At 46.3% G+C, this 27590-nt stretch overlaps 1 protein-coding gene across 1 annotated transcript in view; it reads right to left on the bottom strand.

The window, feature by feature from the left end:
* Positions 1-27590, bottom strand: part of LOC144756224 (complement C4-like) — a 1111910-nt gene that overhangs the window by 547931 nt on the left and 536389 nt on the right. Inside the window, exons 19-23 of the mRNA XM_078645841.1 lie at positions 23902-23972; positions 14314-14453; positions 13281-13490; positions 12232-12283; positions 5666-5755 (exon numbers count right to left, since the gene is read on the bottom strand). Of these exons, the coding sequence (XP_078501967.1) occupies positions 5666-5755; positions 12232-12283; positions 13281-13490; positions 14314-14453; positions 23902-23972 (563 nt within the window). The remainder of the gene's footprint in view (positions 1-5665; positions 5756-12231; positions 12284-13280; positions 13491-14313; positions 14454-23901; positions 23973-27590) is intronic.

Below are 27590 nucleotides of genomic sequence, written 5' to 3'. Positions count from 1 at the left end.
TTATTTATGCAGCCTTCTTTAGGCTAATTGCCTGCCATTACCTGTTTTCTTTGATGAAAATAAAAGTTTTTTTGCGGAATGCTACTACTGTACATGTCCTTCTCTTACATTATATGTTTATATGTTATTTTCATACTAGAGAAATACATGTAACTCTGGCTTTTTAGCCTATTAGATATGTTTGGGGCTGCATATTTTTTATGTTATACATGTATATGTGTGTGTGTATTTCGTACTATGTACTCTTTTTCTACTACATACACACATATATGTATTTTTGTATATGCTCCGGGTTCCCGCACGTGGGGGGAGATAATTCAGTGCTTATGACTTTGATGAGTTTCCCCTGGAAGAGAATCATGTGGCTCCTTGAGCTGGGCCAGTAATCCTGCAAGATCATGTCACCACAGGCCTAAAACACCTCATCCAGCAGGCTGCAGTGCAGGGAGAGACCGCGGAGGAGAGTTTGATGCAAACTGCAGTGGGTCGCAGCGGATTTCTGAAACTGGGTGCTTGCGCCGACCTCCCGGTGGAGATATAGAAGCAAGATGGAGGTGCTGGGCGTGATGCGGCCAGGAGTGAAGGCTGGTAGCCAGGGGGCTGCTCCTCTCATCCGAAGCTTTGCCAGGAGAGGACGTCGGGCAGCAGCGGTGTTGCTGGAGCTGCAGCCGCAAGCACGTCTAACACAGCATGGAGCCACATGGACATCTAAAATGATGACTCCTGTTCGGGGAGCCGTAGAAAACCAATATACTGTAGCGGGCTGCCTCTGCCCAGAGGCCTACTGAGATTGAGGTGAAGCGGCTGCTTACTTGTTCTTGATACTTGACCCCATTGCACACCTACCTATGAACTGCATCTGCCCAGCGGAATGATACCAGTAGACACTAGGTTTTAGACTGAGACTGGCTGTTTCTGCGTGGGATATCAATGACTGGGGGGACTAAATCATATGTCCATCACACACGGTATAATGTTTTGCTTAACTGTGTATGTATTTCATGCCATTGTACTGCTTTTCTACTGTTACAATGGGACTCCCTTTTCGACGCTGGGGAATTATTCAAGCAGGTGAATCTATGAAAGATACAATACTGGAGACGAAAGAACTACGGAGACCTGGCCCAAGTGTGGTGGCAGAGCTCGCAATATTCAGCCAAAAGTTCGAGGACTTAAGGGTGGAGACAGTGGCAGCAGCAGCACTTAAGGGAGGAAGTAAATGGAATCCCTGTCAAGTATATTTCTGCAAATCTAGAATTTTAAGGAACATTAAGGAACACCAAATTCCTCCAGTCGCTGTATATCCCTCTGAGCTAAATTTCGATTGCCGACAATCCTTTTGGGGCTTCTCCTGGACCTGGAGAAGGGACTTCTTGTTTGGGCGCCTCTTCAGGTGTTGGGGCTACCGCTGTATGGAGCAAGAGTGGGCTTGTCTAACCCCGGAGGAGGCCAAGCGCTGCTCTCCCTTTTTCAACTAATGTCTTAGGGAATGCCTGTCAAGAAGTCTCCAGTGTAACAATTGGTAAGTGTAATACAGCAAGGATGACCAACCCACCCTACCAAGGCTCAACTATTGACAGCATGGCGGTAGGGGTCATCTCCAAGAAAATTGCCCTTACGGAGCAAATACTTTCCATTGAACACCGGCCCTACATGGACAGTATTGTTACTGTGGTGGGGGAGACTTCGTTAGTTCCACCTGCTCTGGCACTGACAGTAAAGATACAAGAAGTGGAGTTGGTCCCTTTACTGCAGACGTATCTTATCCCCACCAGCATCGGTAGCCAAGCGAAAGAAAAGGGGCTTATGGATGGCGACAGTGGTGGATCAGGCGAAGGAAGCTATCCAGGATCGCTAACCCCCTTCAGCACCCTAGTCCTCACTGTTGCTTGATCAATACTGTAGCAGACTCAATTTGATTGTACAAATGCACCTGTAAACCCTACTACAACCCATCATTGACCGTCTGTGTCTTATTGAATCACAGTTAGCAGCTATCAGTTCTTTTACATTTTCCCCACCGCTGATCGTATGGTCAACCAACCAGCAAATCCACATACGTCCTCTCCCATCGCCTCAGAACCATTTTTGGATGAAGGTCTGCATTTGGCACCTTTTGCCCCCCCTCGAATGGTAGGAATCTCTGAGGAGGCCGTCCTGGGCCGGCCAAGCAGTGTTCAGCACTTTGTTAGCAATTCAGATCACTTCAGCACTGTGAGGAATAGGAGGCCAATGGTGCCATCTTTGAAAAGTTGTCAGATTGTGATAGACCAGAAGAATAATGATACACCGCCCAATAAGGTAGTTCTGGACCTCCCTCCTTCTACCTGCTTGTATGTCTTGATTTTGGCATGTGTCCGGGAGCTCAGAGGTCACCAGATGGAATCGGGGGAAAAACTCTTCAACAATGTTATGCTTTAGTTATGTAGGAATATGGGGTTCAGTATAGCAAATTGCAAACAGATTCTAATGGCCAGAAGGGTTAACTGGCTAGGATCTGCAGGAGTTCCTTGTTGTGCACTGATTCTTATTTTTTAGGGGTTGAGTTTTATATAGCGCAAACTGGACCCGGAGGTATAAGAGCACTTTACATGAGCACCAGTTACGTTACAGATGAATACATTCTTTTTTTTGTTAGGCACGGGTAGATAAAGTGATTTGCCCAGAATCACAGAATGTTGAGCGTCCCTGCCGAGACTCAAACCTGGTTCCCCAGCTCCGAGGTCGTTCGCTCTCGCCGTTAATCCACATTCTCTCCCCAACTAAATTAAATTAAATTAAAGTACATTTCTCTAATTTGTTTGATTTTGTAGATAATATTAAGGGGGGTGTCACTGCCCCAAGAGTGTGACCTTATACTTACAGAGGATTTGAATGCCAAACTTAGTATTAACACTGTTAATATAAGCTCCTAATTCCTACATTAAGGAATGTGTATTTCGCACAATTAAGAATGTTTTTCACACAATTAATCGAATTCTAAAACTGAATGTCATGACCTATAGATTTGCAACAAATGCACCAGTCGCTGGTTATTCATTGGAATACGAGAAGTATTGGAAGTCACAAACATGATCTTCCTACTGTATGAATTTCAATTTCAATATTTTTAATAAGAAATGTTGCGTACGGGAGAATTTCATAAGCTTAAATCCTCCGAAGAAACACTGCGCATCAGGATTTCTGTCATTAGCTTTTTTGGGTAGTTTGCACAATAAATTACTGCTGTAAGCAATGTTATGAAATAGAATACATTGAGCAGTTCGGGTGATAGAAAGAAGGGCAGGTTTTGAAACTGATATTATTGTAAAGAAGTATGGAACACACCGGTAACCAAGCCCTACAGATAGGAACAAAATACTTATGGCACCAAAACAACCAAGGAGCAATGCTGCAAATACTATTAATATCTAATGGATTAGGGAGGGTGCTTATGTCTGAAAAACAGGCGTTTCATCTATACAGCGTGTGAAATGAATATATGACTGAGTGGCACTGATTTTAGACGTTATTGTAACCTCTATCTATCTGTGAAAGACATCACCCGAGACCATCAACAAGGAGCCTTAATCCTGGGCAGCGGGAGGGGTAGCTGGTGTTATGTAAGCCCGTCAGCCAATTTAATTTCTGCCCTTCCGAGTACTAATACAGTCACTTTTTCTGCTTCCCAGCTTTCTGTTTCTTTGTCTGCCCCATGGCACTTGTGTTTAGCATACAAAATAGTCAGGACTTGATCCTTGCAGGAACACCGAAGATTTCTAACACACAATTGAAAAGCTTCCTTTAAAGATGCACATTTATGTTACTTTTCTGCCCTCTAAGGACTGCTTTTTAGAATGTAAAAATACATGGAGTCTTCCTTTGGCTTTGTCACTTTCCAACTTGTGGAACCTTTTTTAGGTCTTGCCTAGGCAGCGCGCATGCGTTGCTCTAGGAGATGACCTTTAGAAATTGGTCCGCTCTTTTCAAGCACTCCTGCTTGTGCTGGCATCCAACTTGCGGGAGCGCGTGCGCCGATGCTGGCACAAACACAAATGCTTGAAAAGAGCTGTTTGCATTTGCCTGCTCGCGGTCATGTTCTTGTACTGTACTTGAGCTCCATCTACTGGCCATTGTCTGCAAGGTATTGGTGAAATGTTTAACTTTTAGACCCTACAGTGTAACAAATATCTGTGAATAAATAAAATTGCGAACTGCGCCCTCTACAAATGTTGAGCCATAATGACATTACTGAAGATAGGTCCTGTATGTGGTGTCCAATTTCCTGCTTTTCACTTTCATACTAATAGTGGTGTTTAGACAACCTATGTTCATAATTTGTTGCACAGATACATCATGATTATTCTCAAATTTAAAAAAACAGTTTAGGGAAAGGTTTCTTACATTCTCGTATAAATAATTAAGAGGTAATATCTTGTTTTCCATGCTCAGCAGAGATATGCAAAGGTTATTGGAGAATAGTCTCTTATGCTGAAACTTGCTATGAAACGGATATTTCCATTCTTTGAAATTGACAAATTAACGATGATTTATTGCTTATTGGTAATTTCAGAGGAATCTTATATTATTTGCAAATCCTAGTCACATCCATTCTTTATCACTCATTCGGGTATCCTGTCGCTTCAAGCTGTGCTTCTAATATTATAGCATGCGTTTTTCTATAAAATGCACTTCTGAAATGGGATGAACCATTTTAAACCTATCGAATGACCACTTCTCACTCACCGTCTGGTATATGTTAAATCGGCTTTCAACAAATATTTTTCTAATTGCTCCTTACCTATATGTAATGTAGATCTAGTTATTAGGGCTGAGTGTCGCAAATTTGATTGAATATGTTTTTAAGTTTCAATTGATAACGAGGCTAACTATATAGTTACTCTGTAGTCTGCTGTGGGTTAGAAAGCGCCGGGACAGTCCTTGGAGTAGCCGAGCGCTATATAAGACACCCATAACATTAACATATATAACTTTTGTAAGAGAACAGTTTTTGCCTTGATGTGAAATATTTCAATTGCTTTTATACAATTTACATGGCTGGGAGGTGTACAGAGGTGTAAGACAATCATGGGAAGAGCCTTGGAACACACTGGGTTCTGTCAATCTTGCAGCAAATACTCTGGGCTCCATTTTCTCCTTCAGTCTGTAGTAGTGCAGCACCAAGAGCTGAAATCAGGCTCTCTAGGGACCTATAGTAACGACATGTGGTAGTGCAACATAGTGCACCCAGCGCTGTATATTCCTATCCAGGAACTTCTAGTGACTACCTGTTTAGTGCACCATAGCTCACCCTGCGCTGACACTGGCTGATAATGTACTGCAAGGTTAAACACATATAAGGTCCCAAAGGTGAGACCTATTGGCTATGCCAATGCTTGTTACAAAGTGGTTCACAAAATCCCATTACACTGTCGACGTGTAAAAAGAAAAAGGCACATATGTTTTTCAGGAGAGCTTTTTGAATACTGCAGTGTGGCACTGACAGAGAGAGCCTACTTTAAGAAGTAATTAGAAATTAGTCCAAAATATTCTTGTCCCACCTAACCATCCTAACCAGGCCAATAGGGGGTCCTTCAAATGGCCAGAAGAGGCATTTTTAACCTAAGACAAATCTACAATTTGGGCTATTTGAGGCAACAGGATAACAACTGAAGTCTAGACTTACCACTGACACGCACGCTTATTCTAACATCTCCATCGGGGATCAAATTTGACGGCTCGGCCCCCGGAATCACAAATGCCCTGCTCTGTAAATCTGCGATAGGAAAAGACAGTGGAGTGAAAAATAACACAGCGAGTGGCAGACACAAACAAGGTTGAAGCAGACCAAAACCAAAAACAACAAAATTTCTTTCCGCTGGTTCAATATACAAATGTGAGATCTTTAGAAAGACTGAAAAGAGCACAAAAGGTAAGGACTTAAATCTAGGATAAACATTATAGATTTTACACAGCACACCATGTCTGGTTTTACTCTATTTTATGTCACGAGGAAACATTATTAAGCAATTCTTGAAGAAGGCATTGCTTGCACTTTAGAATTTACCACAACATAATGAATAACAGGGGACCATATTATAGAATAGGCTCGGCAATTATTTAGCAACTCTTGATATCAATATTGCGTGTGTTTTACATTAACTAACACACATTGCACCAGGGGTTCACTTTGTAATTCTTGAAGGAAACTGCCTCAGGGTTTACATTATTTTAGAATAGACAGTAATATTATTTAGTTATTAGTAGTGCATGTGTTTAATATTATAAACAATAGACTCAACAGAGCTTTCTTTCTGTAACCTTCCGGAATCTGACATGGGAATGGCATTTGATGTCACAGGGTGCCCTGAGATGAATGAAGCGTGAGCAGCACTGAGAAATTCGAACAATTTCAAATTAAATTAGTATGGTGTCATGTCGTGACTTCAATAACGACATACAAATATATAATATTTATAGGAGCTTTATTACTTGCTTCCATTCATGTCCCTGTCCCTACTCTAACCGCCCTTTTCTTCCCAGTCTCCTCCTCTTCCCTTGACCCACTAACTCCGCCCACCCAGCTACTAGACTGCTCACAATATCACATCTCCCCCTTTGTTAACAAAACAAAACATGACTGACTTGGTCATAGTTCTTCAATTAGCCATCGTGGCCGTTGAATGTCTCGCTGAGGTCGGAGGGACACACCTCCAACTTCAGAATCATCTCCTACTTGATTGTCCTGTCTCTGGACTACTGCAGCCGGATCAGGCCTTTCACTCTTCTCACTCTCCGATTGTCCGCTCATCCTCTGGAGAGACTCTCTCAGGGCAGGAGTACACATCTGAAAGTGCGACGCATCTCTGGTGAGACATCTGCTTTCCGATGCCGCCTTCACCATGGTGCCTTTCTGATGAGCGATAGTCGAAACTTCCGTCCTGAAACGAGACACGCCTCCATTTCCTTGGTGTCGTTTCATCTTGCCTGGCTGAGAATCTCCTTGATGGCAGGAGTGCATCCTTTTGAAACTGCGAAATGTATCATGTGTTATCCTTTTTCCCAATTCGTGGTGGTTTCCGATGAGTTTCTGGATCATCCACTCATCTTCAGTTTCCGAGGTGATCACGAGTGCCCCTGTTGAGGTGGCTGTGAAAGGCTCATCGTGATAGTGACAGTTTATTTTCCTTTCTGACTCTGATGCGATAGATGCTCTATGTTCTTCATGAGTGTGTGCTGATCTGGTTTTCTTCCCAGCACCCGCATATCGTTTTATTTCTCTTTGTCTTGTCTGGTGGAGGGCAGCACGGTCCTCCTGTCCAACGTCATGCATCCCGGACTGGGATGCCTTATTTGAAATGACAATTCTGGTTCGGTTCAGGGACTCATTCGCTGCCTCTGGTTGGCCCACCCATTCTCGCTCACGTCTGGGACTGGGGACCCCTTTGATGATTTGAGAAGGTGTACGTTCTGTTCTCATCTAAGGAGGACCTGTCTCTGTCAACACGTCAGGTTTCCTTCGTAGAGTGACTGGATAGTCTTTTGTTATCCAGTGTGTGACATCTGTTATCTCTGTCTTCGTTCGGTAAGTCCTTCTAGTCAACCTCACTGATCCCTTGAGGGGTGACGGTATATACTTTATGTCGTGATATCCCTGCGACTGACATGAGGGGTTGGCTTGTGTGGTGATGGAATGTTCAGGAACATTGGTGTGAGGTAGGTTGCTCTCGACGGGAAGAATGTCCTTCGGTTGTATGAGGTGTTCGGGTGTTTGATGCCGTGGTCGTTGGCGGGACCCTGACCCCGCCGACTCAAAGGATCGGACAGACATGCAGTCGGAATCAGAGGAGTCTTGTGTTGGTCCCCAGGATCGGACAGACATGTCTCCGGAGTGAGAGGATTCAGGTGTCAATTGTCTTTGAGAATGTTCCTTGTAGAATGGCTTGACTGGTAAATCTCTGACATGAGTAGGCCATGACAAATTGCTCTTCGCGTCGGAGTTGTTTTTGGGATACTTCTCCGAGTATCTTTCTCGAAGTATCTGCGGTGTCATTTCACTGGAGAGGTTGTTTGACACCCATGTGTTGGTTTCTCGTGTTTGATCCTCGGGTATTTCATCTCTGCCTCTCTCACGTGCTGTTAATGACCTCTTCTCAGTTTCCCCGTTATCTAGGATGTCATGGATGCGAGAATCAGCCCAGCTTCTGCGCTTGGCTTCTTCTTCCCCTTTGTTTTGTGCACTGACATCTGCGCAGCGGGTGTGATGTGTTCTCCAGCTTGATGTTTCTTCGTAGTCATCTCCAGCAATTGGCAAACAGTGAGGTGCTCGGGCGTGGTCATCTCTTATAGTTTGTCTTTCTTGCCTGCTTGGTGGGCAGGCTGCCGTTTTGTCCATGGGTGCGATCTGTCCCACTTGACACTTCATCCTCTTCAGAGTATTTTGTGACATACTTTGAATGACTCCTTAAGGTTGAATAACTCCCCGAGGTTGTGTCAGTGACATTATCACAGTCCTGGATTATCTCAGTCATTTGTGTTGTTGACTCGGAGTATTCTCTGTCATTTTGTCTCTCCCGCCGTCTTCTCTTCGATCTACCTTCATCCTTCATCTTTCTGGTTTTATTTGTTTCGGTGACTTTATTCTCAAACATAAGGGATGTCTCTTTCCTGGTATCTTTGGTTCTTGCAATGGTGTGCAATTCTTCTGATGCGTATCCTGCTTTGATCCGCACTCCAACATCAGCTTTCCTGATGATTTCTTTTAGTGACCAATGCCCTTGAAGGATCTTGTGTTTCGTGTTATAGTCTGAACAGCCTTCGATTATCCGAAGCCGAACTGCTTCCTCATTTGTAAATGTGTTGAACTGGCAACCTTGTACCAGACTTTGCAGCCGGGTGATGAAGCTTGGCAATGGTTCTCCTGGTTCCTGTCGGGCTGTGTTGAAAACGATGCGTTCATGATCCACGCCGTCCTTTGTGTCGAAATGAGCGCGTAGCGTCTCTTTGAGTTTTCCATATGTCTCTGTGTCTTTTGCTGAAAATGTTCTGATTAAGCGTCGGCCTTCGTGACCTACAAGCTGACGTAGCAATGGTAGACGTTTTCCGTCCCTTCGCTCACCGGTTGTTTCAAGAAAGTCATCCAGTGATTCCAGCCACCTGTTCCATTGGTGACCCAAACTCTGATTGTTGGTCTGCGTCACTGGGGGTGGTATTTCAATGCATGGCTTAGATGCATGTGTTTCTTCTCTCACCAACATGATGGTGGAATGTGGTGGCATGACAATGTCACAGGACTGTTCCCTTTGCTTCCTATCTATTGCTGCCGACCCTCCTTGGCCGATAGTCTTTGTTTGGTCGTTTCCTTTGATTTTGGTAAGGTGCACCTCTCCCGGGTGACTATTGTATGTTGTCCGCCCCTGGCACGACTGTCTCGGTATGCTTCAGTGAGTTAGCTTGGATCTCATGAGGTCAACTGGCCACCATTCAGCTGCACCATGCGCGACTCGTGTCTCTGCGAATTCCCGCTTTCTTTGGAGTTGCGTGCTAACTGCAGAAAGTCGGTGGGGCTGTCGCAACGATATGTGGCAACATGGACATCTTCTTCTTGCGTTTTGTTTCAGACTAGTGCAGTTTTCTTTTGTTCCAGACTAGTGCAGCTTCTTCGACATTCATTTCCTCATGCCTCTGGATCATTTGATTTCTTGGCTTCTGGTACTGTCTTCTGCAGTTCTGCCCTCTTCGGGGTCTTCTGATCTTCTGCACTCTTCGGGGTCTTCAGCAATTCTGCCCTCGGGGTCTTCTGCAGGACTGCCCTCTTCCGGGTCTTCTGCACTTCTGCCCTCTTCGGGGTCTTCAGCAATTCTGCCCTCTTCGGGGTCTTCACTTCTGCCCTCTTCGGGGTCTTCTGCAGGACTGCCCTCTTCCGGGTCTTCTGCACTTCTGCCCTCTTCGGGGTCTTCAGCAATTCTGCCCTCTTCGGGGTCTTCACTTCTTGCATTTGTCAAGGCTTGTTTCCTTCACGTTTGTCAATGTTCGCTCATTTGCCTTTGCCAGTGCTTGGTTCCGTACACTTGCCACTGATTGTTCCTTTTAGATTTGCCAATGCTTGTCCTTGCTGTATACTTACATTTATTACTGCTTGTTTTCTTGTTCACCTTCTGCATTCACTCGTGCTTGTTTGTTATTTCCTTGGCTCAACCAATGCTTGTTGGGTTTCTCTTCATGTCTTTACCAATGCTTGTTTGCTAATTCACTCTTGTGTTTGCTTGGGTTTGTCCTTGCCAATACTTGCTTCGTGATTATTAATGCTTGTTTTGCAGTTATCAATGTTTGTTTTTGCACTCATCAATGCTTGTTTAACAGTTGCCAATGCTTGTTTTTACAATTGTCAATGCTTGTCTTGCAGTTTCCAATGCTGCCTGACTTCAAAATGGCCGCTTATAATTTCCACAGGGAACTGTCCTTATGGCTGCCTGACTTCAAGATGGCCACCGTCACTGAAGTCTCAGTTCACACGAGACTTCCTCACTGCTCATTCTCACCAGGGCCAATTCAGATAGGACTCACCGGCAGCCGGTCTCAAAGGCAGCACTTTCCAGGTCTCCACACCTTTTCCACAGCTGCCACGTTCAGGTAAGGTTGGGGTGGGCTCCCACCTTGCTTCTCTGGGTCCCGCGCTCACTCGGCGACAACTTGCCAAATACAACACATCGGGGGTGAGATCCCGATGTCGTGTAACGCTTCAACTCAGTCTTTCTGGCGCTCGATAGCGCTGATCAGTGGGGCTTTCCTGGGGGCACCAGGCAACATCAGGGGGCACTCCTTCGTGGATTGTAGTGGTAGGCAGAGTCGGGGTGGGCTCCCGACCTCTGCTCGTTCAGCGCGTGCCAACTTGCCCGCATCGGGGGTGAGTCGCGTTTTTGGCGCGATCAGACACACCTCTTCTAAGCGCCCCAGCGCTTATTATTTTCCGCTCCTTCTGGGCTCTACACAGTTGCCTAACTGTGGAGCAGGGGCATATACTGCTGGCCTCTCGATTTAGGCGGCAGCCTCGCTTCCCACAGCAGCGTTTCTTCTTTTTCTTACGCTGCTCGGGACAGGACACTCCTTCAGGGTTCTGTGGGTGGCAGATGCACAAATCACACCCTCGTCGCCAGTTGTCATGTTGTGACTTCAATAACGACATACAAATATATATTATTTATAGGAGCTTTATTACTTGCTTCCATTCATGTCCCTGTCCCTACTCTAACCGCCCTTTTCTTCCCAGTCTCCTCCTCTTCCCTTGACCCACTAACTCCGCCCACCCAGCTACTAGACTGCTCACAATATCACATATGGGTGTATCCACTTTAAACTATTTTGTTTGATATGAATAATACTTTTATCATTAGACCAGGTCAAATACCATACCTTATTGATGTTACCGTTTTTAGTGTTTTCTCATAGTTTCTCAATAGTTGTTTTTCATTAAACATGACATTAATAGTCATCCCTCCCATCTACTGGATGTGTGTATTTCCGGGGAAGTTTTGGTAACAACGTTTGTGCCCTAATTAAGAAATAAGGACTAGGATGTCAGGCATTTCCTAGTTAATGTCCTTACGGAAGAAGAGTCACCTTTGGATATAACTCAACTGGGCTTTAGAAGACTAAAATTCCCAACCCAACCCGGAGACACTGTTTCCATATAATCTGCAAGGAAAATGAAACTGCTGCAACAACTTTAAGCCTGAATACCTAAACCAGCCTTTTGTAGCATATCATGCCTTTAGAGGTCTTCACCTTAGCACAATATTGACCAACTGGGCAGGACACACCGCACTGTTCCTTGCAGTGATTATTAATTAGTATTATTGTTGCTCAATTGCTGATCACTTGTTTATCCACCGTAAAAGGCTGAAAGACAGTGTTGAATTGAAACCTGTGACCAGCAGATTCTCAACCGATGTTGAACTGGTTTTCCAGCCAACCCCGTAAATATTTTTTAAAAAATCCACAAAGTACTCTACCACCTTCCATAACAATCTGGATCTAAAGCTATCTACACTCCTCCTGTAGGCTGTAATGCACCTTACCAGTATCCAGTCCTTAACGTTCTCATCTGCAAAGTGTCCCATAGGTTCCCAAAAGGAAATTTCCATCATGCTGGACAATGTACAGATGCACTGAAAAGAGTATCTGAACCAACAACAATGTACTCTAGGACCAGCACAGATACACCAACCTTTGGACATGAGGCATCACACTTACCATTGGTGTCCAGATTGTACGTTTGTTCTTCAAGTTTGGTTACTCCCTCTCTCTGCCAAGAAAGGAAATAAACCATAGTGATACTGGAGAGATGAGTGAGACAGAGAGAAGGGAAGAAACCATAGTGATACTGAAGAGATGGAGTAAGACAGAGAGATTGAGAGAGGAGGAAAAGAAACTGGGCAAATGGACTGTCCAGGAAGAGATCTGGGGAATATAGATTACTAGAGAAAACTGAATTAGACACCTCTAGGTGCAAACCTGCATGTTCTAAATTAAACAGAATTTAATATTTGGTGTGGTCTGCTTTTTAGGCACTCTCAATGTTGGTGATATAGAGAATCAAGGCACACTTGCAATCAAATATCTGGGAATCTGGCAGCTGATTTCAGGCTTTTTCGTGAGAATCACTTGCTCACTCAGCGATTGTGTTTTCCACCAGCCATCTTCTTCACTTAGCTACCAAGCCATACGGGTTTATATGAATCCCAGCCTACCACTAAATCACATGCTAACTTGCTAAACTACATATCAACAAAGCCAATGGGCCAGTAGAGCAAACTAAACGTATCCACCTCTTCACATCTGAACATGGCATCTATACCATGCCTCAATCCGGGCACTAGACCCTATTGCAACTTTATCCGAGCACAAGAGCTCATTGTAACATAACATGTAGACCACATCTCATATTCAGCCACCAGTTCATATCATAACGTAGCCACAAGGCCAAGTTAAAACATAGCCACTGTAAAGAATGCCAACGTTGCCTCTAGACAACATTTCAAGTAGGCTAGTAGATCTCATGTCAGCTTGATGCCAAGGCATCTTACCAACTAATCCACATCTCGAACTAGCCATTATACCACATCGTAACTTAACCATTAGGAGACATCTAAACGTGAGACACTACACCCTTTCACCTCATCACTCTTTGTGAATGACGAAGTACTGGAAAATGTACTAAGGATTGTGAGGGGATAGATACAAAGAGACAAGATAAAAAAGACACAGAGGGATAAAAAGGCAGACTACTGAGAGTTACTCACCACAATTTTTAGGAGCTTCGTGATTTTGTCTCCATTGCCAAATGGTCCTTGAGCCAACACAGTGACGGGTATGTTCTGCTTCGTCATGGGCACGATGGAAAAGGGCACTGCAACTGCAGAATTTTGGGGCACCAGCACCTTGTATTTTTTGTCCGGACCTGACGTGGCTCGGCTGCAGAGTCCTTCTGCCCTCTCCAAAGACACCTGGACCTAATTAAAAGGTTGCCAGCAGAGATCAAAGCGTGGAAACAGGAAACATACGACACTGGTATTGGTTGACCTCCTAGACAATTTTGCTACCAAATACTAAACATGGAATTATTCAGGAGCAGTGACTGATACAGAGGTGACAGTGCCTAAGGCAACCATCAGTACAGAGTGATGGAGCAGGGCATGCAACATTAAGTGTTTGACGTTCATGTGCGCTGAACCAACAAGGACAGCTACTGCTTCCCATGAGCTTAGATGGAGATGTACTGGTAAACAGAGATGACCTTGTCAGGAGATTTGTTGACTGGCTGGACATGCAGGACTTGGATAAAGTTGATTTCAAGCCTGTCTGTGGCCCAGCCACTTTGACCTTTAAGGCACAATTGCTTGATAAGTGAACTCTTTGTTTCTCACTGGTCCCTTCATCTATGTTGAACGGGTGGAGATTTGGTTTGAGACTATCATGAGGCCACTCAGTTTGCATTAATGTATATTCACCTCAGGGCGTGTGAGGGTTCCAGAGATGATGGCTAGTATTCAGCTTGCAGAGTGGTCTCTGCAGTCATAGCAATATGTAAATTAAATGTATAATTATGACACCACCTTCCTGCAGGCATCCACCCTCTAGCTGTCTGGCTTGGTCTTCAGATCAGCTCAGCAACTGACTATGTTTGTAGAGGAGTTAAGCAATCCTGCACTTACCTATATATAATTACTTTGTTGATATTTTGTCTACTACGTTCTGATAGCATAATATTCTCCAGTCAATACTAATGTGGAATAGCATGTCACTTCTAGTTAGATTACCCTCATGTTCGCTTACCTCCAGATCCTGCTCGACATAGTTGTAGAGGGTTGGGCGAATCTCTAGCTGTTCAAAACGCTTGACAGAATAAGGTAGAGGCAGGTAAATATGAAATGGCTGGAAAACCTTCACTCTAAGTGGTTCCGCAATACAGAATCCTAGGAAAACAAGAAGAAGATAATCAGGAAAGCACACTTTATATCTGCTTGTGAATAAACATGGGTGATCTATGGACAAACCTAGGGATAGAGAAAGAAATCTGTGATGGTAGAAGGTCTGAGCTAATGGATAGGGCTCCTTAGAACTATGACGGAAGTGGTGTGGGCTGTTCTAACACTAGCTGTGAGGGAGTAGGTGCAGGCTAATGGAAAGAGCTCCTCATGGATGATGTGTGGGCTAGTGGCAAGAGATCCTCTGTGGTTTGAGGGAGAAAGGTATGAGCAAGTGGAGAGTGCAGGCCTGTGGACTTTGGTCCATTGGTTTAGTTCTACTGTGAAGAACTAGTGCGGGCCAGTGGCTAGAGATCCTGAAGACTTTGAAGGTATTGCGTGGTGGTGGCATCCCAGTCCTTAAGACAGGATTCCACTACTTATAATTCTAACCGTGAGGGAGGACGTATGATTTAAGGACACAAGCTTGTTATGACTTAAAAAGAAGAGATGTGGGCTGGTGGCAAGAGTTCTTTGGAGGATGATGCATAGGGTAGACTTGTGAGCTCTTTAACGTAAGGCTGATGGGGAGAATCCAATGATTTTAGGCCTACTAGAAAGGAGGTAGTCAGGAGGAGTGGTGAAATTTGCCAGTTACCCACAAGTCCATTTTATTTAGACCTGGTGTGCGCAGGGAGATGTAGTCTTGTAGAATGAAGTCCTCAGGGCTTTTAGGGAAGAAGAGTGAATTCTTGGTGAAAGAACCTCAGGGTTTTGAAGAGGTATTGGCTAGTGGCAACAGCTAGCAAGACCTTGGGAGAGTAGCTAGTGAGCAAGTGCTGTGAGGGAGTAGCTAGCAAATAATAGTTCCAATCCTTGCCTTGCTATGTTTATTTGTTTAGTGCGCCAATCCCCCATCAGAGTAGCTGGGTGCTTTGCAGGTGGGAAAGCAGCTGTCGCGGGTGAGGTTAATCAAAGTGCCAGATTTTCAGCTTCTTGCAGAACCCGAGAAGCAATCAGGAAGCTCTGATGTGGTGAGGGAGGCTGTTCCACGTTTTGGCAGAGAGATATGAGAAGGAACCTCCTCCGGATTTGCGGATACAGGGTATGCGTGCCAGTGAGGGCCCTGGGAGGTAGAAAGGTTTGCGATTATTGTGTGCAGAGCTGATGTATACTACTTTGTATGAGTGGGTGAGTAGTTATATCTGGGCACATTTGTGGATTGGGAGCTAGTGTAGTTCTCTGAGGTGCCGGGTGATGTGGTTGCGATAAGGTAGATTGAGTATGAGTCTTGCTGTGGTGTTTTGAATAGTCTGGAGCCAGTTCATGAGCTTCCTTGTGATTCCTGTGTTGAGTGTGTTGCCATGATAGACTCTGCTGGTGATCAAGGCCTGTGCAACTGTTTTCCTAGTGTTCCCAGGTAGCCGTTTGAAGATCTTTTGTAGCATCCTAAGGTTGTGATAGCAGGAGGTAGTCACTGCGCTTATTTGGGCTGTGATGTTGAGCTTGTTGTCTAGGATGCTTCCAAGAATTCTTGCATTTGTGGTGGGGGTGGGTGAAGGTCAGGGATAAATTAGCCACCAGTTAGAGATCTCGGCAGAGGCTTTCCTTCCAAAGATTACTACTTCAGTTTTGTCTGTGTTTAGTTTGGGGGAGTTGGTTTTTTTATCCGTGTTGTTACTGCGGTCATGCATGTGGCCTAGTTGTTTTTGTACTAGGGACCTTGTTAGACAGAGAGAGTCAGTTGGGTATACTCTGCTTAGGAGAGTATTTTGAGGATCTTATGAGGTCCTCTTCTTGTAAAAGTTGAAAAACATTGGAATGAGGGATGATCCTTGGGGTATACCAGATTGAATATGCTACTTACCAGTATGCATCTGTTCTTGGCATGTAGGGCTGCTAACATTCATATCTTAGCATTAGATCGCCGCCTAGTGTTGGGCTCGGATGATTGCACATTGTTGTCCTGGAAGAGTCTTCGAAGTATCCTGAGATAGGTGGCTCCTCCCCTGGACTACAGTGCGCATGGGCATCGGCTCCATCCCCAGATTGTTTTTCGCCATTGTGGCAGGAGATGGAGTGAAAGTGTAAAGGATGTCCATGCTAATGAATAAATACAATAGTATATCTGCAGCTGCGACAGGCACCGGGGAGGAGGGCGGGCGATATGAATGTTAGCAGCCCTACATGCCAAGAACAGATGCATACTGGTAAGTAGCATATTCAGTTCGAGGCATGTGGGCTGCTAAATTCATATCTTAGCATAGAATACATAGCAGTCCCTCCATCAGCGGCGGTTGCCCGTGCCAGCTGCAGAAACCTGAAAAAGTGTCTTGAGAACAGCCTGTCCTACAGCTGCTTGCTGCTTGGAATGCACATCAACACAGTAGTGTTTTGTGAAGGTATGTGGTGTGACCCACGTGGCTGCTCTGCAAATATCCTCTAAAGGAATGTTCCCTAGGAAAGCCATGGATGCCCCCAGTTTGCGTGTGGAGTGCGCTCTGGGGGGTATTGTTAAAGTGCGCTTGGCTTTCTGATAACATATCTGGATGCACTTAACAATCCACCTGGCTATCCCTGCTTTAGAAATTGGGTTGCCTTTGTGTTGTGGTGCGAAGGCAACAAAGAGTTGTTTTGTCTTTCTAAAGGGTTGTGTTCTGTCTATGTAGTACATCAACGCCCTCCGTACATCTAAGGTATGAAGCATTCTTTCCGCCACCGTTTGCGGGTTTTGAAAGAATGCTGGTAAGTCGATAGTCTGGTTAAGATGAAACTGTGACACCACCTTAGGAAGGAATTTAGGGTTAGTGCGTAGCACTACCCTATTTGGGTGAATTTGAATGAACGGCTCTTGTATGGTGAGCGCTTGCAGCTCACTGACACGCCTCAGAGACGTAATAGCTATCAGAAAGGCCACTTTCCACGTAAGGAATTGGAGCTCACACGAGTGCAGTGGCTCAAATGGTGGCCCCATCAGTCTGGTGAGAACGACGTTGAGGTTCCACACCGGAGCTGGTGGCGTTCTTGGGGGAATGACTCTCTTCAGACCTTCAAGGAAGGCTTTAATGGCGGGCACTCTGAAGACAGAGAGGTGCTGCCTGTTCTGAAGATAAGCCGCTATGGCTGAGAGATGTATCCTAATGGAAGTGTACGCCAGATTGCACTTGTAGAGATGTAACAGATAGCAGATGATGTTGGGAATAGATGCATCTAGTGGGTTGATGTCATTGGACGTACAGTAGATGACAAAACGCTTCCACTTAGCAGCATAGCATGCTCTAGTAGTTGGTTTCCTCGCCTCCTTGATGATACTCATGCATTCTGGAGGTAGGTTAAGGTATCCAAACTCTAGGACTTCAGGAGCCAGATCGCCAGGTTGAGCTGTCGTGGATCTGGATGCTGAATGTCTCCATGGTTCTGCGTCAAAAGGCTGGGCGTGAGGCGCAGTCTTTGATGCGGCACCACTGAGAGTTCGAGGAACGTGGTGTACCAAGCTTGTCGTGCCCACGTTGGAGCAACCAGGACGAGAGTCACGGAGTGCTGCCTTAGCTTTCTTGCGACCAGCGGTATTAGAGGGGCTGGCGGAAAAGCGTATGCAAATTTGCCTGACCAGTTCATCCATATCGCATTCCCCTGCGACTGTGGGTGAGGGAACCTGGCGGCAAAGAGTCGGCATTTTGCGTTCTCCTTTGTTGCGAACAGGTCTATCTCCGGATGACCCCACTGCTGGAAGAACGGGTGGAGAACCGAAGGGTGTATCTCCCACTCGTGCATCTGATGGCTGTATCTGCTGAGCAGATCCGCCATCTGATTGTCCTTGCCCGGGAGGTGTTCTGCCATGAGGAAAATGTTCCTCTGAATGGCCCACTTCCACATGCTCTGAGCCAGATGAGACAGCTGTGGCGAGTGGGTGCCCCCCTGTTTCTGAATGTAGTACATCGCGGTCATGTTGTCCGTCCGGACTAGCACGACCTTGTTGCTCAGATGTACAATGAAGGACTTGAGCGCCATGAAGATCGCCATCAGTTCCAGATAGTTGATGTGCATCTTCTGTTGCTGCGTCGTCCATAGTCCCTGCACTGTGTAAGTGAGCACATGTGCTCCCCAGCCCTGGAGAGATGCGTCCGTCGTCAGGACAATCTGCGGCACGGGCTCGTGGAACAGTCGGCCCTTGCAAAGGTTGTGTGGAGTCCACCAATGCAGAGAGTCGTATGCCCGACTGGTAACCAACACTAGGTCTGTCAATTGCCCACGAGCCTGTGTCCACTGATTCGCTAAGCACTCCTGGAGCGGGCGCATATGTAACCGTGCGTGAGGGACTATGAAGATGCAGGAGGCCATCATGCCGATCAACTGCATGAACACTCTCGCTGGCAGGGAGTGTCTTGGTCGGAATCGTTGGATCAGTGACTGAATGCTGTCGATTCTGACTTGGTTTGGCTGAGCCATGGCTGTCAGGGTGTTGATCGTAGCACCCAGGAACTGCCGGACATGTGCCGGCTGAAGATGCGATTTTGGGTAATTTAGGGAGAAACCCAGATCGTGAAGAAGGTGAATTGTAGTCGACATGTCTGCGGCGCACTGTTGCTCTGACTTGGCTTGTACGAGCCAGTCGTCTAGGTAGGGGTAGACATGGATATTCTGCCTCCTGAGGTGCGCCGCCACTGTCGCTAGACACTTGGTGAACACCCTCGGGGCCGTAGTGACTCCGAAGGGTAGGACTTTGAACTGGTAGTGCCTGCCTTGAATAGTGAACCTGAGGTATTTCCTGTGTGACGGGTGTAGTGGAATGTGGAAATAAGCATCCTTGAGATCTAAGGTCGCTAAGAAGTCTCCCTGGTTTAGCAAGGGAAGAATCTGCTGTAGTGTAAGCATATGGAAATGCTCTGACAGTATGTACAGGTTGAGGGGACGTAGATCGAGAATGGGCCTGAGAGAACCGTCCTTCTTTGGAATAAGGAAGTACAGGGAATATACCCCTGTGCCCTCCTCCCCCACCGGCACGAGCTCGATTGCGCCTTTTTGCAGCATCGCCACCACTTCCTGCTGCAATAAGTGCAAGTGCTCTGTGGACATAGGCCTTTGCCTCGGTGGGATGTTGGGTGGAGTGGATGTCAGCTCTAGGCAATAACCATACTGGATTAGTTGTCGCACCCACCTGTCTGTGGTGATGTTTCTCCAGACGGGCAGGAACTGCTGCAGTCTCCCCCCGACAGGTGTTATGTGGTCGGGGGGCAGTGACAGAAAGTCACTGTTTGCTTGGAGTAGAGGTGCGGGAGCTGTTGTTTCCTCTGCCGCGACCTCTGTTGCTGTTATTCCTATAACCTCCCTTGTTCTGTTTAGTGAACGAGGATTGCGTTCCACCTTTGGAGAACTGGGATTGTTGCCCCATCTGTCCTCTGGTGACTCCACGTGCACCTGAGCGACGAAAATTGCTGCCACGAAACTGTTGGGACTGCAGGGCCCCCATAGACTTAGCAGTTTCCGTGTCCTTCTTTATTTTCTCTAGGGTGGTGTCAACATCCGGACCAAACAGGCTATCAGGATTGACTGGCTGATTCAGAATTGTTGTTTGAATATCCTGCTTAAACCCTGAGATGCGTAGCCAGGCTTGTCTTCTCAGCATAACGCTAGTGTTGATAGCCCTAGCAGCTGTGTCCGCAGCGTCAAGTGCACACTTGATGGCTGCGTTTGATATTAGCTTTCCTTCCTCAATAAGCATTTTGGTGCCTTCTTGGAACTGTGGGGGCAGGTGTTGTATAACCTGTTCTAGGGTGTCGTAGTGCGCCCTATCATAACGCGCCAGGAGCGCCTGTGTATTTGCGATGCGCCAAAAGTTTGCCGCCTGTGCAGCCACTCTTTTGCCTCCTGCCTCAAGCACTTTGGACTCCTTATCCGGGGGAGGAGCTTCACCCGTTGTCTGGGAGTTGGCACGTTTCCTGGCATTGGCAACCACAAGAGAGTCCAGTGGCAATTGTCCCCGGATGTAGACGGGGTCCGCAGGCGCAGGCCTGTACTTCTTTTCAATGCGAGGGTTGACCACTCTCGCCCTTGTAGGCTCCTTAAAAATGTCCCCAGCATGTTTGAGAACACCTTTCAGCATAGGAAGTGTCTTTACTGTCCTTTCAGATATGGCAAAGGTGTCAAAAAGGAAGTCTTCCTCAACCGGGTCGGCATGCATGTCCACATCATGATTGGCTGCCGCCCGTTCAATTAGTGCATGAAATCCTGCTGAGTCCTCAGTCGGGGATGCACGTGCATTAAAGGTCTGCGGGTCTTGGCCCACACCTTGGGTGTTCTGGTCACCAGTGTCGTCGTAAGAATCTGGTTGTACATCAGGTTCATCGACAGGGAAATTGTACTGTTCATCCTCATCATATTCCTCACCCACAGAGTGTTCTGGGGAGGGAGTAGGGCTCCGTCTTGGAGGAGGCTGAATCGGTTCCGTGAGGCCTGAGGCGTCAAGGGGCACCCTCTTCTTTTTCAACGGGATGACGTAGGGGTCCACCGGCTCCGAAGTGATCTTCCGTTTATAGAGTGTCAGCTTGCCGGTGGCAGCATCGATGAAATGCTCTGAATCGTCTTCCGATTCGAGTACACGACGTGGAAGAGGGTCAGGCAGCGAGGAACCCTGTTTCGGAGCCGATTTCGTCGAAAACGCTTTCGGCGCCTCCTTAGGTGGCAAGAGAAAAAGGAGTTTCCCAGAAGGCTTAGCCGGAGCGTCCTTTTGCGGCTGCGGTGATGGCATCGGAGCCGATGGAGCAAAGGCTTTCTCCCTGATTCTCTGCAGTGACTCCGCAATGGGGGACGGTACACTGCCAGTGGGTTTCGTCGCCGACAAGGATGCTTTGAGCGGTCCCTCGGATCCGACGTCCTCGCGGGCCTTGTGCGGTTTGGGCGCGGAAACCGTCTTCGACCCCTCCGAATCTTGAGGCCGGGGCGCAGACTTCTTGGGCGTAGCCTCTTTGGAGCCAACCTTGGCGGGCTTGGACGGCGCCGGAGCCGCTGATCCGTGCCGACCATCTTTCTTGGGGGCCCCTTCCTCGGGCGTCGGCTTCGATTTCGGAGCATCGGAATCGACAGACTTCCTCGGCTTCTGCGGACCGGAGGTCGACGGAGCCGACGGGGTGACGGGCACCGACTTCTTCACAGGCACGGCAGCCATCTTAGGGACACTCGAGTCCTTTGGTTTCAGTTTCGATTTCGGGTCGGCCATTTTAGGTGTGGACGACCCCGACGGTTTCAGTTTCGGTTTCGAAACATCGTGCCCAGCAAGTGAGTCCGTAGCCGGGCCCGAAGGCGGGGCTGTGGCTTGCGGCAACGGGTCCTGGGTAAGGCCGACAGGCGATCCCGTGTCCCGGTCGGTATCCTCGAAACCTTCGGGGCAGAGCTCGTCCGCAGAGCTATCCGCCGCGGCCCCATAAATCTCATCGTCGTCTCCTACCTCTTCGACGTATTCGAGGACCTGACCCGCGACTCCGTCGTCGTCTCCCGGATCCGCCTCGACCTCCGTCTGTGATGGGGAGATTTGTAGAAGGTGACCCTGGACCTCTTCTTCCGGGTCGCCGAAGATGTTCTCCGGATCTGGGGCCGCTTGCCTAGCTTCCAAGCGCACCGCGCGCCGAAGCTTGAGAGTTTTCTTGGAGCGGAACTGTGCACAGGCCTTGCACTTGCCGTCGTCGTGGTCCGGTGAAAGGCACTTGTTACACACAGGGTGTAGATCGATGTGTGGGTACTTGGACCCACAGAGCGGGCAGTACTTGAACGGGCTCCGCTCCATGTCCGTAAAGGCTCGCTGTCGTGTCGCGATGAGAAGGCCTCAAAGTTTAGAAAGCGAAGAAAACTCCGCTTATTCCGGCTTCAAGAGACGGAAGACTCGAGACCGAGCGCAGACAATACCGACGCAAGAAAAACGAGGCCTTTTGGCCGGTAAAAGATAGTTTTACTTGGTTCCGACAGTAAGACGTCGAGACCACATCCGAACCCAATGGCGGAAAAAAACAATCTGGGGATGGAGCCGATGCCCATGCGCACTGTAGTCCAGGGGAGGAGCCACCTATCTCAGGATACTTCGAAGACTCTTCCAGGACAACAATGTGCAATCATCCGAGCCCAACACTAGGCGGCGATCTAATGCTAAGATATGAATTTAGCAGCCCACATGCCTCGAACATGAGGTTCTTGGCCTTCAATGTGGAGGGTGGCAAGTTAACTGTTCTGTTCTTCCTGTGAGGAAGGAACAAGTCCAGTTGAGGGCTTTTGTATATAGCTTTGATTTTGTCACTGAATAATACTGAGAAGTTGTCACCTAACTCTTGCAAAGGAGGGATGCAGTTAGTAGTGGCGGCTGGTGAAGTTGAGTCTTTGATGATTGTGAATATTTTGTTACCACTGCTGGAGTTTTGCCTGTGCGCTCCGATAGGGCCTTCTTTTTTCTTGCCCTGAGGGAGAAATTTTGGCCAAATTGCAAGAGTTTGGACGGACTGTGGCATAATGGTGAGCGCCTGAAAGAAAATGTGTGGTGTGGTGGCGAAAGCACCTCAGGGATTTAAAGGAAGTGGTGTGGGGAAGTAGTGCGAGTGTGTGGGCTAGAGACAGTAGTCTATGGTTGTTTAATTGGGCTAAGAGAGGAGGTGTAGACTAGCAGTGAGAGCTCAAGAGAGGATTCTGAGGTCCATGACTCTAGACTTGGTTTTGAAAGATAGGATATAAGTCCATGTGTTCTCACCTTTGCTGTTGGGGTAGAGGCATGGGTTAGCCTAGTGCTGACTTTCTAACTGTGAAGAAAACATGGAGTAAGGAAGTTACTCTGTACTCTAGCTATGAATGCATGGGTTACAATTCTAGCTGTGAGGTAGGTGGTGTGGATTAGCACATGGCTTGAGGCAGGAATGTATGCATTAGTTCCTGCATTCATCAAGAAGTCATGGCACAGTGGTGAAACCTACAGGTTAGAGTCAAGCTCTATGGGTTCAAGACATGCAGGAAAAGAAGAGGTCAAGGCAAGTAATGACAGCCTAGGACTGAAGTCGGGCTTTATGGGCTCTGGAATCCGCTAATCATTTGCCATGAGATGTTGAATTCACACGCCTTATCAATGAAAACACATAATGCCCATTGCAACACTTTCTAATGTAGTGGAGAGATATTGAAGTAACTAACCAACCTGCCACATTTCAACAAAATTGTGCAGAATGGGTTTTATATGCATTATTAGTTCAGCAAACATAGAATAATTGGGCTCTGTTCCAGTGGGATCCACAAAACAATCTCCCAATACATAGAACCATGGAATGTGTCCTCATTAAAGAGATTAACCTGGTATCACAGTACTTGCTGAGAGGTTGCTATTAAGTCCATTAAGCTATAAGAATATGCCTTCACATCTCCTAGATTGACAGCAAAGTTTGCCCCAATAGCGCAGTGAGCAGTCACAGTCTGACCAGCTATCACTCACCTTTTCCGTTGGATATGCTGATGGCCTGGATCTCCCACGTCGTGATGGAGTCAGGAACAAATGTATTTTCTCTGTAAGACACATAAAGCAAATGACAAAAGAAAAATCTGTGCATCTGAATAATGTAGCCAGGTGAGGAGATGATGCTACTAGTGCTAATGCTAATGCAGAGAAATCTGTGCATCTGAATAATGTAGCCAGGTGAGGTGACTTATTGCAGGACGAGAATTTCTGGGGTAAACTAGAGTCTCTGATGTCAACCATTTTGGAGCCCATCCACTTAAAAATCTCTAACATAGAAGCTCGGCTAGTAAATGTTGAGGAGTTGGTGCAAGGCACTCATCAACTGGTACAGACAGCTGCTACCAAACCAATAGTATGCTCGCTATCCTGTAAAGCGAAAAAGCATACTGCGGGTCGGTCTTCTAATCTTGTAACTACTGAGCAAAAGAAGTGCAAGGATGTGATTATTACATTAGATCCCAATAATCCTGCTTTCACAGCAAGCAGAGTAATCACACGGGGGACGGAAGGGGGAAGTAATAATGCAGCTGTAAATGGCACAAACCAACGGGGGCATTGTGAGAATTTCTATAATTCATCACAAAATGTAAACTTACCCCCAGAAGCTACCCCGTATATGGTTGTTCTGGCCAATGTTCCTCCCTTAGCATCTAATGTATTTGAACACTGGTCAACCCTAAGGAATAAGGCACTTCACTTCCTTACTACTAGGACTGGTCTGAAAGATCACCTCTTTTCGGAGTTTAAAATGGTCCGTAGGATCGGATAGGCTGGCTCCTCCCCAAAGCTATTAAGAGGAGATTGTGTTGTTATAACATTTAGGGCACCACATCTGGTACGTACTATCATTGAGAGGGGTCTAAATGGGCCCGTTACACCCCACGACATAAACATATTAACCTTAGGATATTTCTATCACCCCTTAGAGCCTGCAATGAACTTAGGTCCTCAACGTGCACCAGAAAACCATTTGGAAACTATGCAGCCAAGATATCGCTTACCCACACACAATCGTTTTGAGGCTTTAAGTGACTTGGAAACAATGATTGACTTTGCCTTGTGTCCTGTGTAAAATCCAATCACGTTACGGGATGGCATGAAACGGTGAGAGGGATCAAGTGCCCTATGATTCTAGTAATGAGCCTTCACATAGAGTTCAGGGTGCCCCTAATGACTTTACTCAACTAGTACATGCTATCACGACTCCAACAGAGGGTGCAAACTCCCCTATACCTCCCATACCTGTTGTTGAGCATCCAGTCTGTCATATTGCATCTTGGAATATTGATGGAATCCATTCGAAACTAAATATACAATTATGGTGGGATTTTGTTTTACAATATGAAGTTCTTTGCTACCAGGAGACCGGGACCAAGGAAGCGATCCATGTAAATGGGTATAGGACTTATCATATCCCATCGGTTGAAGATCGGAGCGGAAGAGCTAAAGGTGGCTTGTATGTGTATTTATCCAACATTTTTAGTTTAAAGCTGATAACTGAGTATGCTAATGACAATTACTATCAAATACTTGTTCTGGATTTGGATTCAATGTTCGCCATAGCCCTGGTCAACTTTTACAACAATATTCCCCCAGGTTTAGTGTGTATTGTTATTAACAACATGTTTAAATCATTGATTCTCTTAAATAAAAGTAAAAGGAGAGAAATAATGCTACTTTTGGTGGGGGGTTTTAATTGTATGTTGTGTGTAAGTGCTGAAAACAACTTATGTGGGGCTCTATGTGAAGAAGGTGCATGCTCTTCACACTTCAGTTGCTCTTCACACTTCAGTCATACTGCCTTAGGGGATCAGCTGAATTAATTAATTAATAGCTTTGACCTTGGGTTTGTTAATGAATTATGCTTATCACCAGCTACCATGCTATCAACATTTAATGGTCCTTTCACGTATCTGATAACTCACTTAGTGACCATTTTCCTCTCTGTTTAACTGTCACACTGCCATCTGAGAAAATCTTAGGGACTAACAATAGCGATCGATTACTAGAGAACTTAACAATCGCACGTACAAATGGTTATTCTCTGCGATGGGCTATGGTGGACCAAACAGAGATGCTCAAATCAGTAATTGTCAAATGCAATTCATATATAGAGGCATGTCTCAGTGAAGATACTATCCCCGCTGCCTTATTAGCGTCTTTTCAAACAATAACTAAAGTAATTAGAGAGTCTCACATAAGAGAAAGAGGGCCCAGAGTGGGTGGTTTGATTCGAAGTGTACTCAAGCCCATTCACTGTTAAAAAAAGAACTGCACAGAAAACCAAGAAATATTACAGATGTCAGGAGAGCTAGATAGGCTTATAAACAAGTGATTAGTGATAGGAAAAATATGCTGAGGAAAGAGGTCTGGGAGGCCTTGCATTCGGTCTCAGTCATTAATGACAGCGCAGGTTTTTGGAAGGCAATTAGAACGCCATTCTAATCTAATGATACTGGCCCTACTATTGAGATAGCTATCACGGAGAATCAATGGATAAAGCCCTTTACTCAGGTATATGGAGGAGAAGAACCCCCAGTAGAGGTTTGAGATATAAATGATTCTCCTCACTCCAAGGATCTAGTGTTTACCATGGAGGAAGTTGAGAGGGCCTTACATGCCAGTCAGGGCGGTAAGGCTCCTGGACCAGACGGGGTCCCCATAGACTTATTTAAGTCAATCATACCTCTGTGGGGGCCTCTTCTTGTGCAGGTCTTTAACGCAAATTGTAACGCCGGTTTCCTACCCACTTGGGTAGAGTCTGCCATTGTGCCTATCTTCAAAAAAGGGGACAGGAATGACCCGGGTTGTTACAGAACGATCTCTCTGTTGGATTCCATCACAAAGGTAGCAGGCCGGGTCATATTAGAGCGCTTATTGGATTGGGCTGATGAAAATTCGATCCAATCTGATTTGCAATATAGCTTTCGAGCTGGTTTAGGGACGGTAGAACAGGGTCTGAATCTTTCTTTATTGGTGGGGAAATACACGAGGGCCAAGAAAGGGAACCTGTTTTTAGCTTTTGTGGACCTCTCAGCTGCTTTTGACTGTGAAGTCCACTCGAAACTATGGAAATTGCTGGGAGATCTGGGGGTTGATGTGAATATTATTTATTTTCTTAAATGTTTTTATAGTGACGCTAGGGCACGCATGCGCTACGGCTTGAAGGGCGAGTGTTCGGCCGCATTTTCCATTAGGAGTGGAGTCAGGCAGGGTTGTGTCCTGGCTCCATTGCTTTTTAATTTGTATATAAATGGGCTTGAGGAAGCCTTGTGTAAAGATAACCAGGATTTTCCTCAAGTAGATGGCCGTCCAATCCCAGCCCTCTTGTACGCACACGACTCTGTCCTGATGTCATGTACACAGGTGGGACTATAGCACGTCGTGGATAGTTTCACCCTCTTTATGAAAGAACTTGGTTTGAGGGTTAACTCGTCAAAAACTTTTAAAATGCGCTGTGGCAGAGGTTTTAAGATAAACAAAGATATTTTTATTGCAGCCCAAAAGATTGAGGCCACTAAAAAATTCTCTTACCTGGGTATCCTTTTTTCCCAGAATGATTCCTGGGTACAAGCTGTGGAAGCAAAAAAACTGGCCCTTTTATGCACTACTTCTGCCCTCACTATCTTTGCCAAGAAATTAGGTAAAAGACCTCCTGAGGAACT

This window comes from Lissotriton helveticus, chromosome 5_1 (assembly GCF_964261635.1).
Source record: "Lissotriton helveticus chromosome 5_1, aLisHel1.1, whole genome shotgun sequence".
In the NCBI taxonomy this organism is placed as follows: Eukaryota; Metazoa; Chordata; class Amphibia; order Caudata; family Salamandridae; genus Lissotriton; species Lissotriton helveticus.
Note: the sequence above shows the minus strand (reverse complement) of the source record. Positions and strands in the feature narration are given on the sequence as shown.